The following is an 18,714-nucleotide window of genomic DNA, read 5'->3' as shown; positions in this document are numbered from 1 at the left end:
AAGCAAAAGCTTTACTTCATTACTATCTAATATGAGAAATGAAGCAAATGAGCTGCTTTCTGTGGTTTTCCTTTTGTATTTTTTCATTTTTGTCAGGATCCTTTTGTTTGCTGAGGCCAATTAAGACATTTTGTGAAATTTTCTTTTGGAATGGTTTTGGACTTAAAATATCTGTATTTTTCTTTTAGAACTTCATTATAAATAGCGTACATTAGTATAAATACTGTTCTTTTGACCATTTTGCTACTCCAATGAAGTTGAAAGGTGAATGTAGAAGGAAACATAAACCAAAGCACAAAAAATGAAAACTTAAATGTGAAACTTAAAACTATATTATGTGTCTGGTTTTTCAATTTAACTTTTTCTCTTAGTATATTAAGTATAAAATTTCCCTTTTCTGAGTTTTCAAGAACATAAAAATATGAAATAATCTAATGATAATGATATTGTCTTATTGTTTTTAAATACATGCTTCCTCCAATTTATTCTTAGCTATATTAATTAATTTAAAAATGAACTTTCATTTATTTTACAGTTGAAAAGAGCTTTGAAATATACTAAAGCAGGGAAGCTAAGTGGTGCAGTGGAGAAAGCACCAGCCCTGGATTCAGGAGGACCTGAGTTCAAATCTGGCCTCAAACACTTGACACTTACTAGCTGTGTGACCCTGGGCAAGTCACCTCATTGCCCCGCCCCCCTATATATATATATACATACACGATACACTAAAGATAGAATAATAGCAACTAGAGTATTTAATTGTAAGGGGTCCTGTTTGATATTCCATTAAAGAATTTTGGATAATAATAAAAACTTTAAAGTTTCCATAATGCTTTTCTTCGCAACACTGTAGTATAGTAAGTATTCTATTCATTTTACAATAAGACATTTCACATTATCTTCTATTTTTTCATTCTTTTGGTTCTGTTTTAATTTCTTGATTTCTCATAAAGTCATTAGCTTCCATTTGCTTAATCCTAATTTTTAAAGATTCATTTTCTTCAGTGAGCGTTTGTACCTCCTTTTCCATTTGACAAATTCTACTTTTTAAGAAGTTTTTTTCTTCAGTGAATTTTTGTGACCTTTTTCCATTTAGCCAGTCCTGCTTTTCAAGGCATTCTTCTCCTCATTGACTTTTTATATCTCTTTTACCATTTGGCCTAGTCTGTTTTTAAGGAGTTATTTTCTTCAGTATTTTTTTGTGTCTCCTTTACCAAGCTGCTGACTCTTTTTTTATGATTTTCTTGATTCACTCTCATTTCTCTTCCCAATTTTTCCTCTACCTCTCTTACTTTATTTTCAAAGTCCTTTTTGAGCCCTTCCATGGATTGAGACCAATTCATATTTTTCTTTGAGGCTTTGGATATAGGAGCTTTGACTTTGTTATCTTCTTCTGATTCTGTGTTTTGAGCTTTCTTGTAGCCATGGCAACTTCCTATGGTCAGAATTTTTTCTGTTGTTCGCCCATTTCCCAGCTTATTTCTTGACTTTTATCTCTTTATTAAAGTAGGGCTCTGCTTCCAGGGTGGAGGGAGCACTATCCCAGGCTTCAGGGGATTTGTTCAGCTGTTTTCAGAGATAATTCTAGGTACCTAGGGACCTGTAAGTTTTCAGTTCTTCCAAAGTGCTTTGATCAAGGGGAAGTGTTTACTACTCTCCTGGCCTGTGCTCTGGTCTGTGAGTAACCACAAGCCCTCTTTTCTGCCCTGGAACTGAGAGGAGGGTCCCTGTTCCATTGTAGCCTCAAACTCTGTTGGGCTAGTGCTCCTCCCCACCCTGGGATTGCCACCCAGCACTGTAATCTGGATCTGAGTGACAGATCAGCAACAGAGTCCTGTTTCAGTGCCAGCAAAGGGACCCTTGTAATATCCTTCTGACCAGTTATTTGACCCCCTTCCTGTCTGTGGGCTTAGAATTGCAGAAGTAGTCACTGCTGCTGCTGATTTAGTGGCTCCCAAGGTCTACTTCTGGTTTATTCAGGCTGGTGTGCCCTGTGTTGGACTGTGCTCCACTTTTACCCGGGTAAAAGTCCTTTCCTGCCAACTTTCTAAGTTGTCTTTGGCTAGAAAATTATTTCACCTGTCTTTTTGTGGGTTCTGCTGCTCCAAGAATTGTCTTATTGATGTGGGATGGAAGTAAGGTGATCAAATTGATCATGAAGCATCCCAAAGGAATTATAAGACTCAGTGACTCAGTTTCCCAAGTTTTATTGCAATACTGTGAGTAACCACAGGAAGAGCACTATGGAGGTGTCTTGAATAGGGGGATGAAAACGGTTATATTTATAGTGAGAAAAAGTAAGTTATCTCCTCATTATCTTAGTCTCCTCCTTGTGGGAGGTTCATGGGAGGTCTTATTCTAATTTGGACTTCCTGGGGTCCTAAGCCAACCCCTGAGGCAGGTCCCATTTCCCCTGGAGGTGTGTTTTTGGGGTTTACTCGTCATAAGGTGAACCTAAGGACACATTTGGTCCTTTCTGTGCATTCCTCAAATTGCCAAGGCCAGAGTGTCTCTGTGTTTTTGATCTCTCTTTACTTAGGCCTAGTTTCTAGATGTCCTGTCATCTCATTTAAACATTTCAATTGGTGATTACCAGTTAGGGTCTCTGTCACTGATCTCTGTTGATAGAGGGTTGATAGGGACAAATCCTCTTGGTTACTGTAAGAACACAAACCTTAGTTTCTCTGTTAACCCTTTTAGGTATTATTGACAGGTTATCTGTTAACCCTTTTAGCCTCCTCCATCATTATGGCATTATTTAAAAGTATTTAGATGGGTTCTGAGGATTCACTGCCTTTTCTCTGGCCCTCCTGACTCTGCCCCCTCTATTCTATTCATTGTAAAGATGTGAAAATTGAGGCAGTCAGAAAGAAACTGATCTTGAACCATATACAACGTATTAATATATCTATATGTGAAATGAGATTATACAGATGATAATAATAATAGAATATTCAAGTACTTCGTGTGAACACAGGTAAAAAACGAACCAACAAGGTCCAAATAAAATGGATTACTGGAGATATAATACTAAATAAAGTTGCCATATTTTAGACAATATGCTACGTTGTCCTCACTAACTGCCAACTGAATACCACTCACAAGTCAGACAAGTCAGTCTAGCTGTAACTGCAAGGTACCCTGAAGGATAGACGGGAGGTAGCATGTGCCAGATAGGTCAGGCTATGTTGACTATTATCTCCCCTTAGACTTTGAGGGAGACACTAAGGACCCTAAACTCTAGAGCCTCAGGATCGGCAATGGTTCCAGTCTAAAGCCCTTAGTTATCATCCTTGGAAGAAACTGCAATGGAGCTGTAGCCTAGCAACTGGCAATTGCTACAGCCATATCTACTAAAGACCTAGAAAAGAAACTTCTATTCACCAGTTTTGTCACCATCAAATGGTTCAACTTCAGAAACTGATAAGGAAGAAGCATTACCATCTGCTTTGATGTCGCATTTTTAAGACCACAGAACTTTTCATCTTACTTGTAGCTCTATTAAACTGTAAACTCCTTGAGGACAGGGATTGTCTTTTAGAGCTATTTTTATCTCCAGCATTTAGTATATTGCCTAAAAAATGCTTGTTGAATGACAGTTGAATTCTTCCATATGCACTGTATTCATTAGAATGTGAGATCCTTGGCAGCAAGAACTTGTCTTATTTTCCTATTTGAACTTAGTTCAAGCTTTAAAAAATGCTTTTCTTTTCTTTTTTTTTTGGTGGGGCAATGAGGGTTAAGTGACTTGCCCAAGGCCACACAGGTAGTAAGTATCATGCATCTGAGGCGGGATTTGAACTCAGGTACTCCTGAATCCAGGGCCGGTGCTTTATTCACTGTGCCACCTAGCTGCCCCTCCCCCAAATGCTTTTCAACTGATTGTAGTATACCCAGCAATTAGCATGTAGTAAGTACTCAATAAATGCTCTTTTTATTAATTCATTATGCTAGAGTAGATAAATAGATGGTCTGTTAATAGTGTAGTAAGATAGGTTAGAACTGAGTCAAATATAACACCAAGGCCCTCAATAATCCGGTGCTAGCCTATCTTTGCCTTATCTGACATACTTTAAAGTGTGAACATAGGGAAGCAGGAAATAACACAGAGATGTAGTGTAGCTATAGAGTGCTTAGAGTGAAATGTGTAAAATACTGTGTAAACCTTAAAGCACTAAATAAATGCTGGCTGTTAGTATCACTATTAAGGGAATTCTGTGAGTAAGGCATACAAGATCCTCTGAAGCTAGATTGTAGATGATCTTAAATGCCAGCCTAGGCTGTTTGCATTTCAATTTATAGGCAACTGGAAGTCAGTGAAGGTTTTTGGACAAAGGAAGCAAATTGCTAGGCTAGTGTCTTAAGATTAATCTGCCAGCTGTGAAGACAAAGATTGGAGGAAAGGGAACCAATAAGGAGGCTGTTAAAATAATTCAGAGGAGAGAAAAAGGTGCAAACCAGGGTTGTAAGTTTGAGAGTGATATACTTGAAAAAGGAAGATGACGTTGAAGTATATGAGGTGATGTGGTGTCATAGTAGACAGAAAGTTGGACTTGGGAGTAAGAAAAAGAGTCTGAGTTTGAATTCCTGCTTGAATTCCTGCTTAAATTGCACCTACCTCACAAGGATCAAATGCAATGTTGTATGTAAATCAGTTTCCAACCTTAAAACACATTAGTTGTATTCTTATCATTATCATTATTAGACAATCCCACTATAAGTATAAACTAGAAGTAAGTACAATGGAAGCTTTAAGAAATTTTGGTACTTGAGGAACAAAATGAGCTCTACTAGTATATACAGATGATGATCATATTTTTCCCTAACAGAAGTGATTGGACAGTGGATATTTTTCTCACAGAGACTCTTTTACTTTCTTTCCTTGAAATTAGAACCCTCCCAGAAAAGGCAGGCCCAGTATAGACAGGGATTATACATACCGGGAGGTATTCATGCATAAAGAGTCTTTATAAAGGGAATTCAAAAATCAATGTTGAAATCCTGCCTCCAAAACCTGCTACATGTGTAAGAATGTAAGTTCTCTCTGGACCTGTTTTATTCATCTTTAATAAGGACATAATTACACTTACATTATTGCTTGGAAAGTCTGTTGCAAGGAGTGTTCTTTCTAAGCTCAAAAGTGTTACATCAGTCTATCTTACAATCAGCTATTTTTATTTTTTGGTCTAGATCAGTGTCTTCAACAATGTATAGAAATCCTTGTATAGACACTCCTTCCATTGAGAAATCTGTAAGGTGTGGATAGTCTTAAAAGTTACTTGAGTCACTGAAAGGTTAGGTAATTTGCCCAGTTATAGGGCTCTTATGGATTAAAGGAAAAATGTCTGTCTGGGTCTTAATGACTGAGCCTAGCCCCCTAGCCATTCTGCTTCTTGGTAGCATGATAAGGTATTCTTGTGTAGTTTTTTTTTTAATCATTTTATTTGCCTACATGGCTGATTTAATTTACATGCTAGGGAGGAAACAAACAAAAAAGATCTATGTCTAAAATAAAAGCACAACTTTTTTTTTTTAAGGCAATTGGGGTTAAGTGACTTGCCCAGGGTCACACAGCTAGTAAGTGTTAAGGGTCTGAGGCCGGATTTGAACTCAGGTACTCCTGAATCCAGGGCCAGTGCTCTATCCACTGCGCCATCTAGCTGCCCCAAAAGCACAACTTTTAAGTTTAGTAAGCTAACTGAAGATGTGGCCAATTGTGATTTTATATTTTCATATACAGTCTTGGCAAATCCCTTGAAAACCTGACATAAAGCAATGAAATTCACTTATCTACAGGAGAAATAGACTTGGGAAACTTACTCTGACAGCCACTGACTTCTCTTTTCTTTTTGCTTTATGACCACATTTTAATTTGGACGCTTAAAAATGATGGAATATTTCACCTTAAGCAACCCCACCTGTAGCAGAGGAGATTTGTTATGACTCCTTGGCTATCTTGTGTAGCTCTTAACATTTATACATAATTTTATTTCTATTTGTAAGTTGTTACATTCATTTAAAAATTTTTTTTTCAATGTACAATTTATTTAAAATTCAACCATTTTCTCCCCCTCCCAACCTCCTCTCTTTTGCTCCCCGACCACTGAGGAAAAAAAAGGAAAACCCAAACTCTTGTAACAAATGTTCTAAGTTAAGCAAAACAAATTCTCATACTGACACCCGATGACCCAGTAAGACTGGCCTGCTTGATATCTCTTAAACAAGACACTCCATCTCCCTTTTGGCATTAGCTGTTCCCTGTGCCTGGAATGTGCTCCCTCCTCACCTCTGTCTCCTTGAGTCTCAGCTAAAATTCCACCTTCTACAGGAAGCCTTTCCTGATCCCCTTTAATGCTAGCGCCTTTCCTCAGTAGACTACCCACGATTTATCCAGGATATATTTTGTTTGCATGTTGTCTTCCAAATTAGATTGTGAGCTCTTTGAGAGAAAGGTCTGGTTTTTTACCTTTCATCAGCAAACAGCACCAGGCACATGACACTTAAGTACTTACTATGTACCACGTGCTTGGAAGTACAAATAAAGGGAGAAACACTCCCTGCCCTCAATGAGTTCACATTCTAATGGAGGAAAAAAACTTGTAAAATAAGGAGGTATGGGAAGGAGGGAAGGGAATCTCGGAGGGTATTGAAAGTCATGCTGACTCAGTGACTCAATGATCCCAAACCGGCTTGTCTGTCAATCAGTGCTGGGGGCGGCGCTTTGTATTACCTGCTACCTGTTTATATACACCTACGTTACCTAGAGATGCAATGGCCCATCCCTTTTTGCTGACAGGGACTTATCTGAATGGTCTTTATCTCTTTACAAAAATTATCAATAAAAGATGGCTCCATCTTGAATCAGCTGATCTCTAGTTACCAATCTTGTACTACAACTTTTAATAAACTTTTAATTCTCTTTGCCCCGAGTTTTGCCTCCATAATCAGGGGAAAGGCAGAAGAATTTTCCTTTTAACAATGGGAAGGCAGTAGCTTCAGGAACGAGCAAAGGATTTGGAGTCAGAGGACCTGGGTTCAAATGCTGCTCCTGCTCTTGACTGACTTCCCTTTTCCTCCTTAGCCTTTGGTACAGTGTCTGGAACACAGTAAGTGCTCAATAAATGCTGTTGATTCATTTCTCTGTATCCCTAGCGTTTAGTACAGCTTATGGTACACAGTAAGTGCTTCAAAAATGCTGGGGTTTTGTTTTTTTTTTGTATCCTCAGGGCTTAGTACAGGGCCTGACACACAGTAAGGGATTAATAAATGCCTTTTGGGTGACTCATGGATTGAATGGGCTTGAATCCCGGTTCTGCTACCTGTGCAAGCTGGGGCAAGTCTTGGGCCTCAGCCTCCTCAGGGAAGACCGTGCTCTAGGGTGGGCTACGGATCTAAGCCCCAGGCGCCGAAGCAGAGCGGGAATCTGACCGGAGCCGGGAAGGACACTGCGTGCGTTTGGACGCCGGCCGTAGACGTCGCTGCGTACGTAAGTGCGTGCGTGCGTGCTGTGGCGCGTGGCCGCCACGCCCCCCCCCTTTCCTCTCGCTCCCCGCCCCTCCGCTCGGGGTTGCGTTCCCAGACTAGACTCCCGCGCGTTCAGGCGGGCGGGCGGAGGTGGCCGTGGCCATGGGGGCGTTGCCACTCCGGACTCTGAGCTGAGGCGCGCTGGACTCGGGAGCCCCTGACCCTTTCCTGCCCCACAGTTTTCTCACGGGGTCCCCCTTTAGAGGGAGGTAGGTATGTCTGAGAAGGCTCTGAAGGGCACGATGAGAACTTTAATTCCGCTGCCACCATCTTCCGCCTGGGGAAACTGAGGCACGGAGCTGGGGCCCGCTCCCCTGATCGCGTATCCAGGCAGCGGGCGGCGGGGGGCCGGGTTCTCCCAGGGCTCGGACTCCCACTGGAAGTGCTAGCCCTGCGCGGTGAACCCGGGCACGTGGGCTGCTCCCCAAATCCCCAACCTCCGGCGCCACCCGGAGAGCAGCAGGAAACAGTCACTCATTCAGTCAAGTAACTTTTATTAAGCCTGCACCGTGTGCAATGAGCTATGGCTGGACGCGAAGGCATCAGGCAGCGAGCATTTATTAATCGCCGACTGTGTGCCACGCACTGTGCTGTGCGCTGGATTTGCAAAGAAATAACCCCCTGGGAGGCTCGGGAGGAAAGGAGATCCTAGAGGGGAAGGCAGTAGCTGGGGAGAGGAGCAAAGCCATTGCAGGCAGGACTGGCCTTCAGAGCCCAGCCCTGCACCCTCTCATCAAGTAGACCAGCTGGGTGATAAGTCACTTAACAGCTCTGTGCCTCAGTTTTCTCATTTGTCAAATTGTATTGAATCCTGGCTCCGCCACTATCCTGCTCAATTCAATAAACATTAAACTGCCTTGGCCCAGGTGCTGTGCTTGAAAGGGGAGTGGGGGGGGGGGTGTGTGGGGAGGATACAAAAAGATACATAAAGAGGTAAAAGACAGCCCCTGCCCTCAGGGACATTAAAAGATGCTGGGATACTGGTTTCCTTGGGCATCTTGTGACTATAGGCAAGTCACTAATCCTCTCTGGATTTTAGATTTGATTTCCCTAAAATAAATTGAATCATTAAATGATCTCTGAGGCCTCTTCCAACTTCTAATCTCTCCCTACCCAGAGAGGTTACCTTAGTAAGGTTGCTTGGGTTGTGGAACTTGGAATAGCATCTGCCCTGAGCTGTCCTGTACTAAATAAGGGCTTTATGTATTAACTATTTTTTGGCAGGGCAGTACGGGTTAAGTGACTTGCCCAGGGTCACACAGCTAGGTAAGTGTCTGAGGTCGGATTTGAACTCAGGTCCTCCTGAATCCGGGGCCAGTGCTTTATCCACTGCACCACCTAGCTACCCCCAATAAGGGCTTTATGAAAAAGAGGTGAATATATGGAAAGTTGAGAAGAAAGGGACTTTGTTGATTTGTGTTGAGTCATACAATGGAAAGAACACTGGATTTGAAGTTTAGTTGATAAGACTGGCTCATTGGACTTTTGGGCATCATTGGAACTTTTTGATTAAGGCAGTGATTCCCAATTTTTTTTGTTCTTCGAACTCCTTTTCTTTTCTTTTCTTTTTTTTTTTAGTGAGGCAATTGGGGTTAAGTGACTTGCCCAGGGTCACACAGCTAGTAAGTGTTAAGTGTCTGAGGCCGGATTTGAACTCAGGTACTCCTGACTCCAGGGCTGGTGCTCTATCCACTGTGCCACCTAGCTGCCCCTCGAACTCCTTTCCAACTCCAAAAAAAAAAAAAGCGTTATGAACATCTAGGGTAATTTAATATGCCACTCACTGTCTTTTAGGTTTATGTATAAAGTGCTTAAAATAACTTTACAGTGATAATTTTTGCTCACCAAAACTCCAAATCGCTTCAGAAACTCAATAATAGCTAGCAGTTACAGAACACTAAGATAGGTACATGTTATCTTATTTGGTCCTTGCTATATCCCTTTGGTATCCTTGCTATTTCCATTTTACAGATGAGGAAACTGAGGCTGAGAAGGGGGTAAGTGTCCAAGTGATGCAACTAGTAAAGTGGCTAATGCAGGATTTGAACACAGGTCTTCCTGACAGTAAGTCTAATAATCTATATACTCACCCACCTAGCTGTATGTTTTAAATAAGTATATTCAAATTGAGGATTTGTGATCTTGTCAATTTAGAAGTACCTGTCATTACATTTTTGCCTGCCCATTCTCTGATTATTATTCTCTTCCACATCCCAAAGTAGGTCTACTCAACATGCCATAGGCCTTCCTCTTAAGACATTGGAAAGATATCATTGGAGCACCCTTGTGTTCCTGTCATACATTTCAATTATTTCCAAAATAGTTACTTGTAATTTAATTTGAAAGTGTCAGAGCTACACCTGTTTACAGAACTTAGTTTCCTGGGGTACTGAGAAGTTAAAAGTCTTCTCAGAATCAAACTGTATGTCAAAGGTAGGATTTGAACCCAAGTTATTCTGACTGAGGTCAGCCCTCTATTACAATTTATCACTTTAGCAACATAAGTTATTCATAATTAATGGCAGTTATTTTTCTATTTAATAGTTATAATCCCATGTGACATGACCTGTCAATGATTTTAAAGAGTAAATCAAATGTATGACGTAATTTACTCACATCCTACCATGCCTTAGTTATCAGGCAGTTACTTCACCTAGCATAGTGATTTCACATTTTTTACTTAAGGAAGCAGAAAATAATTGATGATAAGCTCCTTGATGGTGAAACTAAGTTTATTTATTGTAGGATTCCATAATATCTTATACATTTAATAAATATTTAATGAGCATATGATGGTAGGCATGTTAGCACGCAGTCTGGTGCTACAGAACTCTTAATTGGCTCCTTGGTACCACAAAGTACTTGCCTACCCAAGGAACATAAAAGAAGATATGAAATGCCATTTCATGCCAAATGAATTATTAATGTTTCTCATTATAGACTTTTTGTTCTCTTTATATATTTTTATGATATGATATGTCTTGTTTTCCAACCTGACAAATTTTGTTGTTAATTTTAAAGAGAACTAGAATATAGCCAAATAACATTTGTATTTGTGCTTAAACTGAGATCTGATGTTAGGGATTCCTCCAAATTAAAACTTTATTTTAGAATTTTAAGTTCACTTCACTATACGAAGAGTGCTATTTATCTGTTGGGTTTTTTTGTTTGTTTAGGGTTTTTTGTTTTGTTTTGTTTTGCTTTGGGTCTGTGATTTCATTAGTATAGTAACTCACCCAATTACAGACTGGCAACTTCTCTGTTACAACAGTTTTAGAAAAGTACCTGGTACATTATGTGGTGATTGACTAGCTTTTGTGATGACAGGCATGTGCCAGAGGCAGGTCTTGAATCCAGACTCCAAAGCAGTCCCTCTTTGCATCACACTACTCTGCTTCTCAATATGCAGATTAGTTAGTAAAGGGTTTTATTTTTTTTAAATGTGTTTAAGATTCTTGGTAAAAAATCTTATCATAATGACCTTTACTGTTTTTTACCTGTAGTACCTTCTGCAGAGGGCCATTATGAGGATCAAATGAGATAATGTGTATCATGCATTTGATAAAGTACTATATAAATGCCTATTATAAATGTTAGTGATTGATGTGGATCCTTTTTCTTTTTTCTTATTTTTTTTTTTAACAGAACCTCCAAAATGCAGACCCCAGGCACTAGATCTCTGCATTTGAGTGAATGGCAGAAGAATTACTTTGATATCACCTCTGGCACCTGTACTCCAAGTCAGAAGGCTGATGCCCTCCGTGCACAGATTTTACGCATTCAGTATGCATGGGCAAATTCCGAGATCTCCCAGGCCTGTGCCACCAGACTCTTCAGAAAATACACAGACAAATACTCTGCAATTATTGACTCTGACAATGTAGAGACTGGCTTGAATAACTATGCAGAAAACATTTTGACTATGGCAAGATGCCAGCAAACTGACAGTGGCAAGTGGCAATCTGGATTAACAATAAATAATGTTTTCAAATTAAATAGTGTGCAAGAGATGATGCAGGCTGGCAGAAAGTTCAAAGATTCTCTGTTGGCACCAGCAGATGCTTCGGTAGTAATCCATAAGGAGGTGAGTGCCTTTGGTTTTTCTAAACCCAAATCTCATTGTATTGAACAGTCATTAGACATTCCAGAGAAACCAGCATCCTTGATCCACCCTCAGAATAATCAGCTGCCTATCACGACCAAAGCTAAAGATGATTTTCTTGCCTCCTCAGTGCCTTTAGATGAACTGCCCAGTACAAAGTTCCATGTTACTCCCTTATTTGGAAATGCCAAAATGCCAAGTGACACTACAAAAGCCAATACAGTATTAAACATGCCATCAAATCAATCTTTATTCCATTCTGGGTATGGAAATTCAGGGAAAAAGAAGACTTTTTATGATTCTGGCAATAATGGCACAGAAGCCCTTTCCAATCCCACACTGAATAAGACTCTTAGTTACACAGAAACTAGTGGTCACAAGGATGAGAGCAGCCTGTCTAGCTTTAAAACTGCAAAAGAACAACTATGGATAGATCAGCAAAAGAAAAACCAACAACCGCAACGTGCACCAGGCTTTTCATATGGTGGAGTAAAAAAATCTCTGGGAGCTGGCAGATCTCGGGGCATATTTGGGAAGTTTGTTTCTCCCCTAGCCAGACAAGATAGTAGAGATGAGAAAGGAGGAGTGCAGTGTAAACCGCACGGAGCTGTGCCTACAGAACCAGCTCATCCAGTTGATGAACGTTTGAAGAACTTAGAGCCAAAGATGATTGAACTTATTATGAATGAGATCATGGATCATGGCCCACCAGTAAACTGGGAAGACATAGCAGGAGTTGAATTTGCTAAAACCACAATAAAGGAGATAGTTGTGTGGCCTATGTTGAGGCCAGACATTTTTACTGGGTTACGAGGGCCTCCCAAAGGGATCCTGCTCTTTGGTCCTCCTGGAACAGGTAAAACTCTAATTGGCAAGTGCATTGCAAGTCAGTCTGGGGCAACATTCTTTAGTATCAGTGCTTCTTCCTTGACTTCTAAATGGGTGGGTGAAGGGGAGAAAATGGTTCGTGCTCTGTTTGCTGTTGCAAGATGTCAACAGCCAGCTGTGATATTTATTGATGAAATTGACTCCTTGTTGTCACAGCGTGGAGATGGTGAGCATGAATCTTCTAGAAGGATAAAAACTGAATTTTTAGTTCAGTTAGATGGAGCAACCACATCTTCTGAAGAACGTATTTTAGTGGTGGGAGCAACTAATCGGCCACAAGAAATTGATGAGGCTGCTCGGAGAAGATTGGTAAAGAGATTATATATTCCACTCCCAGAAGCTTCTGCAAGAAAGCAAATAGTGAAAAATCTGATGGCCAAGGAGCACTTTTGCCTTAGTGAAGAGGAAATATCCCTGATTGTTAAGCAGTCTGATGGGTTTTCTGGAGCAGATATGACACAGCTTTGCCGAGAAGCTTCTTTAGGTCCTATCCGAAGTTTACAGACAATTGATATTGCCACAGTCACACCAGACCAAGTTCGACCAATAGCTTTTGTTGATTTTGAAAATGCTTTCAAAACTGTGCGCCCAAGTGTGTCTTTAAAAGATTTGGAATTGTATGAAAACTGGAATAAAACTTTTGGTTGTGGAAAGTAAATGAATGAAATGAAACTTAAGGCAGCTATGTAATATATTTTTAAATAGGGGAGCCAAAAATAGTTACTTTTAATAAATCTGGAATTCTTGGTATCTTAAAGAAAGTAGAATGCCTGTTCCTAATCTCCCACATTTTCCATGATAAAATATCCTATGCTATTTTTGATGTAAATATATATACTTTAATTCACTCTAATCATTAAGTGATAGTTGAGGTATACATACCCAAAATGAGTGTGAGATTTATCTGTTTTTGAGGGTTTTTTTTTTCTGTTTTGAAGGGCAGCTATAAAGGGAATAGGACATTTAAAATGATTTTTGAAAATTCAAAGATTATATTTGTATGTGAGGCTCTCCTGTAGTCACATCTATCTTTTGTTTTGTTTTCCCTTTAGGAAAGTCTTATTCTTTAATGTTGTCTTAATACAGTAGTAAAATTTAGATTTAAAAAAAAAGTCAAGAAACTCATAATCATAGCAAAAAAAAAAAGCTACTCACCTGAATCAGTACCATTACAGTTTACAACCCAACCTCTGTTTCTGTTTTCTGATGGACTTAAAAAGGTAAAATTATTTAATATTTTCTTAGGGGCATATGGAATTTTGTTTCTGTTGTTACTGCTAAGTGTTTGAAAAGAAATAAAATTTTTCTATAGTAAAAATATGTAATGATAGCAAGGAATAATTTGGAATAAGAACTGTTTCTGTAGTGTGACAAAAATACATCAAAGGTAGGCAGTACTTTGTAAAAAATATTTTGTGAGATAAGAAATTAATCTTTATTTTGATACTTTACAGCCTGTTACAATACTTTCTTTCAGAAGTAAATATTTTTTTATGTCTTTTGTAATGATGGATTTAAAAACAATCTTTTCCATATTACTATTGTGTGAATTTGGGGATAAGACAGAAGATCAAAAAAAATTTGTGCCTCTTGTCTGGGAAAAGTACCTTTTAGGCTTTAAAAAAAAAGCCTGCATTTGTTTTGTTGGAAAGTTATTCAGTATTTTGTATTAGCAAGTATTTTTAGGTTAAATCAAAACTATAGTTCAGTTGTGGATAAGTAACCAAGATTTCAAGACGAGGCATTTTCTGTATAAGAAAAAAATAATTAAATTAAGGACCAAACTTCAATCAGCATGAAATACTTGATCTTCTGAATTGCTTTTTGGGGGGGTGTGGGGGAAGGGGGAGAGGAGGAGGGCGGAGTTTTATTGCTATCTCTCTTCTTACTTGGAGCCATTTCCCACTCACCCCCAACCCTGATCGAATCTTCCTTTGTGAAGGGGGAGAAAAAAGCTAAGCAAAAACATTTGATACTGAAACTATTTGACAGTCTCCAATATCATGTTGTAGTAGCCACTTCTGCCACAAGGTGTGGGGTGTTTTTTATCTCTTCATTCTTTTCACACTTTTCTGTGGTCTTTTCATTGCATTGTTCTGGTCATCATATATATTGTTTTTGGTTCTGCTAATTTGGCTTTGCATCAATTTTATCTTCCCATTTTTCTCTTAATTCCTCCTATTTGTGATTTCTTACAACACAGTAATCTTGTTATGCTTATACCATAGTTTTTTCAGCCATTTTCCAGATGATGAAACACAGTTTCCAGTTCCTTACAACCACAAGAAATACTGCACTGACTATTTTGGTGTATGTGGGATCTTACCTTTGACTTTTTTGTGGTAGTCACTTGTTTTGCATAATTCCAAATTAAAATCAGTGGCAATTGTACCACTTCACAACTCCTCCAACAGTGCATATATCTATCTTCCCTTAGCCATTTCAAAATTGACTATTCCTTTTCTTTTTGCATTTTTGCCAATTTTCATGGAATGAAACTTAAGAGTATCAGTTTGCTTTTCTCTTGGTTTTAGGATTTTAGAATATAGTTTCATATGATTTATGGTCTGCAAATTTTCATTTGAAAACTTTAATATCCTTTGGGTAATGGCATTTGGTAATGTTTGTCACTTCCCTTTATGTTTTGAATATCAGCTTTTTAATTTTACATACTCACAATTTTCTTATTTTTTATGATCTTCTGCCTTTTGGTTAGAAATTCTCCAACCATATTTTTGTAAAGTTCTTAATGTTTTCTATTTATTTTTTAAAGTGTGACCCTTTATATTCAGGTCATCTATCCATTTTGAATTTACTATCATTTGTGTTGTAAGATAATGGTTTAATTCTAATTTCTGCTAAATTGCTTTCCAGCTCTCCCAGTAGTTCATTGTAAAAAAATTTTCCCCAGTAATTTATCTTTTTGGGTTTATCAAGATGCTGGACCATTGTTTTCTCAATAGCAACAATTTAGTTTCTTGATTTCAAATAAAAATGTTGATAATAAAGCTCTAATATTTGTTACTACTCTTACTTTGCCATCTCAGTGGTATGCTGCTGATCTCCAACTTACTTTTCCTGGACCTCAGACTCCCATCTCCTAGGTCTCTAGGCTCTGACTAATGGTGATAAGGTGAAAACCTTATCTTTCTCTGACTTAAGTACAGTAAAAACTAATGAGCTTTATGAATTGAGTTTGACAAAAGTATACAATGTATCATACTCTTAGCCCCCTACTTCCAATGAAGGTAGGTAAATGCATTTTTTTTTCTTTTGAGGGTCAGCTTAGTCATAATTATGCAGCACTGAGTTGTGTTTTTGTTCTTTCCATCATTTTCCTTGTTTGAGTTTTGTTTCTTTTCCTATTTCTGTGTATTTCCTTGAGTCACCTAAGTCCCATGCTTCTGAATTTTTGATATTTGTTGTTGTGAAACAGTGATATCCTTTTATAGTCATGTTCTAAGTTTTAGCCTTTTAATGGGCTATGTTTGGGGGCAGCTAGTTGGTGCAGTGGGTAGTGTGCTAGGTCTGGAAAGCCTAAGTTCAAATCTTGTCTCAGTTTACAAGCTGTGTGACCCTGGGTAAATCACTTAGCCCTGTTTGCTTCATTTCCTTATATGTAAAATGAGGTGGAGAAGGAAATGAAAAACCACTCCAGTATTTTTGTCCAAAAAAACCCAAATGGGGTTATAAAGATTTAGACACAACATTAGAAATAAAATTCCATTTAATTAAATGTTTATCGAATATCTACAATGTATGAGACATCCTAGGCTCTTAGGAAGGGAAAATATAAAGATGTGTAGGGGCAGCTAGGTGGTGCAGTGGATAAATACCAGCCCTGGATTCAGGAGGACCTGAGTTCAAATGTGGTCTCAGTCACTTGACACTTACTAGCAATGTGACCCTGGGTAAGTCACTTGACCCTCATTGCCCCACCCCCCCCCCCCCGCAAAATAGTTCAAATCCAGCCTTAGACACTTGACACTTATTAGCTATGTGATCTTGGGCAGGTCACTTAACCCTCATTGTCCCACCCTCCCCCCCAAAAAAAAAAAAAAAAAAAGATGTGTAAGGCACAACTCCTACCCTTAAGGAACCTTGTTCATCCTTTGTTTTGAAGAGGACCAATGACATCATGAGGTGATATCTTGTTCATGAATTTGATTTAAGTGAGGCAGAGTTGTGCAAAGTCAACTTCTGTCTCTTCGGAAGTCACCAAGTCCAGTGGCAAGGTAAAAGTCAGAATGACTGGTGATGGCTTGGAATGTAGTGGATAACCTTGGCGTCTTTGATGTTTGACCAAGCTCTAAGGAGTCCATATTACCTGGTTCAAACGTCCTCATGGCCATTGGAACAAATTGTTCTCATCTTCCCATTACACCAGGAGAAGTCCACATACTTTGGGTAGAAATCCCCCTAACTCAGCAAAGTTTTGAAGCCTGTTGGTTACGCTCAACTTGGCTTAGCCTGTCTGCTGGGATGATTTTACTGGGATGTGGCCACCGCACATGCCATAGCTTCTTGGAGGCACAGGTGAGAACTGAGGGACAGGTGGACACCAAAGGTGGATGAATAGCCCTGTGAAAAGGGCTCAGCAAGCCCTCACAACAGAGGCGCTAGTTTTTCCTGAACACCCTATGCACCCCAAGGAACCTACAATTTAGTAAAGTGAAAATATATTATGAAGAAGAAATTCCACAGAATGAAATTTGTTCTCCAAAAAAAATCTAAGTTCCTTTTTTTAGATAAGAAAGTCACAGAATAAGATAACTTACCTTACTTGTTTCTTCTTGCGAAGTGAACTCCACATTACTTTCCAAACCTGGAATGATAACAAATATTTATCAATTATCCTTTGCTACCTAATGAGATATTCCTTCTTTGCCTTTTGATTTAAAATGATGTTGAGTGTATTTTTCCTGAACATTTGAAAAATTCTTTTTTTGATAGTAGTGGATGGATTGAGTTTGTTGGAGAGCAGGGCAGAAAGGAGGTAGTTGTGCATTGCAATCTCTTATCTATTAGCTACAGTATGTGATGTGAATCAACTGTGCAGCAATAAGCCTCTTGGAAGAAAAGTAGGCATCTATATGCATATGAGCAATGGTGTTAGAAATCCGTTGACCAAAAAAAATTGTCAATATAGTGAAAAAAAGGAACGTTTTGTTGCATTTATAAAGGATTTAGGTTTTATATAAAAGCAACCATCATAGAAATAACTGTCCAGGGTAGTCATTCATCTGACTACAACATGGGCTTGATCATAATTGCCTTAAAGTAACTAAAAGGTGAATTTAGGATTGTTATGCATTATAAGAACCAGAATTTTCTGAAATTCACTTTACAAAGAAATGTGTGTCAGCATTCCATTAGTTACTGAAGAACTGGATAAATTCTATTATTCAGGATTTCGTTGGATTGAATATAATGCTAAGCTTTCTTTTACATAGGGGAAAAAATGTATTGCCAATGTGTATTTCATGAGTTAATGTGATGATGCAACTTCCAATATGGAAGACAAGCTTCTGGAAACATAATTTCACAAAATACAGAAAATTGCTACAAACAGGGGCATGATTGCAATTTAAGGGAAATGGAGCAGATAAATCTTTTTTAATGGTTTGGCTTAGTAGATGCAAGAAAAAAAAAGTACTCCATTATTTATTCCTTTTGGCTGGCTGAACTTATCAGGGGGAAAACCCACAGGATGTCTAGTCTCTGGTCATGCACATAAAATTGAAGAATCCTTCCCCCCCCCCAACCCCCCCAAACCATTTTGGTAGCTTACAAAAAAAATGTAATACTACTTAATAATTAAGTTAATTCAGGAGGGTGTTTCTCTTTTCCTTTTGTTCAATTTCCTACATTCTAGTCAAATGAGTTCCCTCCAAGACATTATAGATAGTGATTTCACTAAGGAGTAATTAGGGTAACTAGATGGGGCAGAAAGAAGATCATAGATTTGCTAGCACAGATCTTAGGGATCTAGTAATCAATTCTCATTTTACAGCTAAGGAAACAGAGACATGGAAAGTGACTTGCCCTAGATCAGTTTGATATGACTCCCTTAGTGACTATCAGAAAACATAAACCGAGTCTGAATAACCCCAATACTTTTTAAAAGGTTTTAAGTGGTTTCAAGTCAATTAAAGTGATTTTAGAGACTTCTGAAATCTTGTCTGTAATGTGAACTATTT

The 18,714-nt window shown here is 38.7% G+C and overlaps 1 protein-coding gene across 2 annotated transcripts; it reads left to right on the top strand.

Annotated features, from left to right (window-relative positions):
* The first annotated feature begins 7,561 nt into the window (after positions 1-7,561).
* On the top strand, positions 7,562-14,323 carry FIGNL1 (fidgetin like 1). Of its 2 annotated transcripts, XM_043976264.1 has the most exons (3): positions 7,562-7,733; positions 9,496-9,588; positions 11,170-14,323. In XM_043976264.1, exon 3 carries the CDS (start codon positions 11,180-11,182, stop codon positions 13,169-13,171), a length of 1,992 nt encoding a protein of 663 aa, XP_043832199.1. In that variant the 5' UTR covers positions 7,562-7,733; positions 9,496-9,588; positions 11,170-11,179; the 3' UTR covers positions 13,172-14,323. The 2 variants fall into 2 exon arrangements, with proteins under 2 accessions (XP_043832199.1, XP_043832197.1); XM_043976262.1 differs by lacking the exon at positions 9,496-9,588.
* Positions 14,324-18,714: the final 4,391 nt, after the last annotated feature.

Source organism: Dromiciops gliroides, chromosome 1 (assembly GCF_019393635.1).
Source record: "Dromiciops gliroides isolate mDroGli1 chromosome 1, mDroGli1.pri, whole genome shotgun sequence".
In the NCBI taxonomy this organism is placed as follows: Eukaryota; Metazoa; Chordata; class Mammalia; order Microbiotheria; family Microbiotheriidae; genus Dromiciops; species Dromiciops gliroides.
Note: the sequence above shows the minus strand (reverse complement) of the source record. Positions and strands in the feature narration are given on the sequence as shown.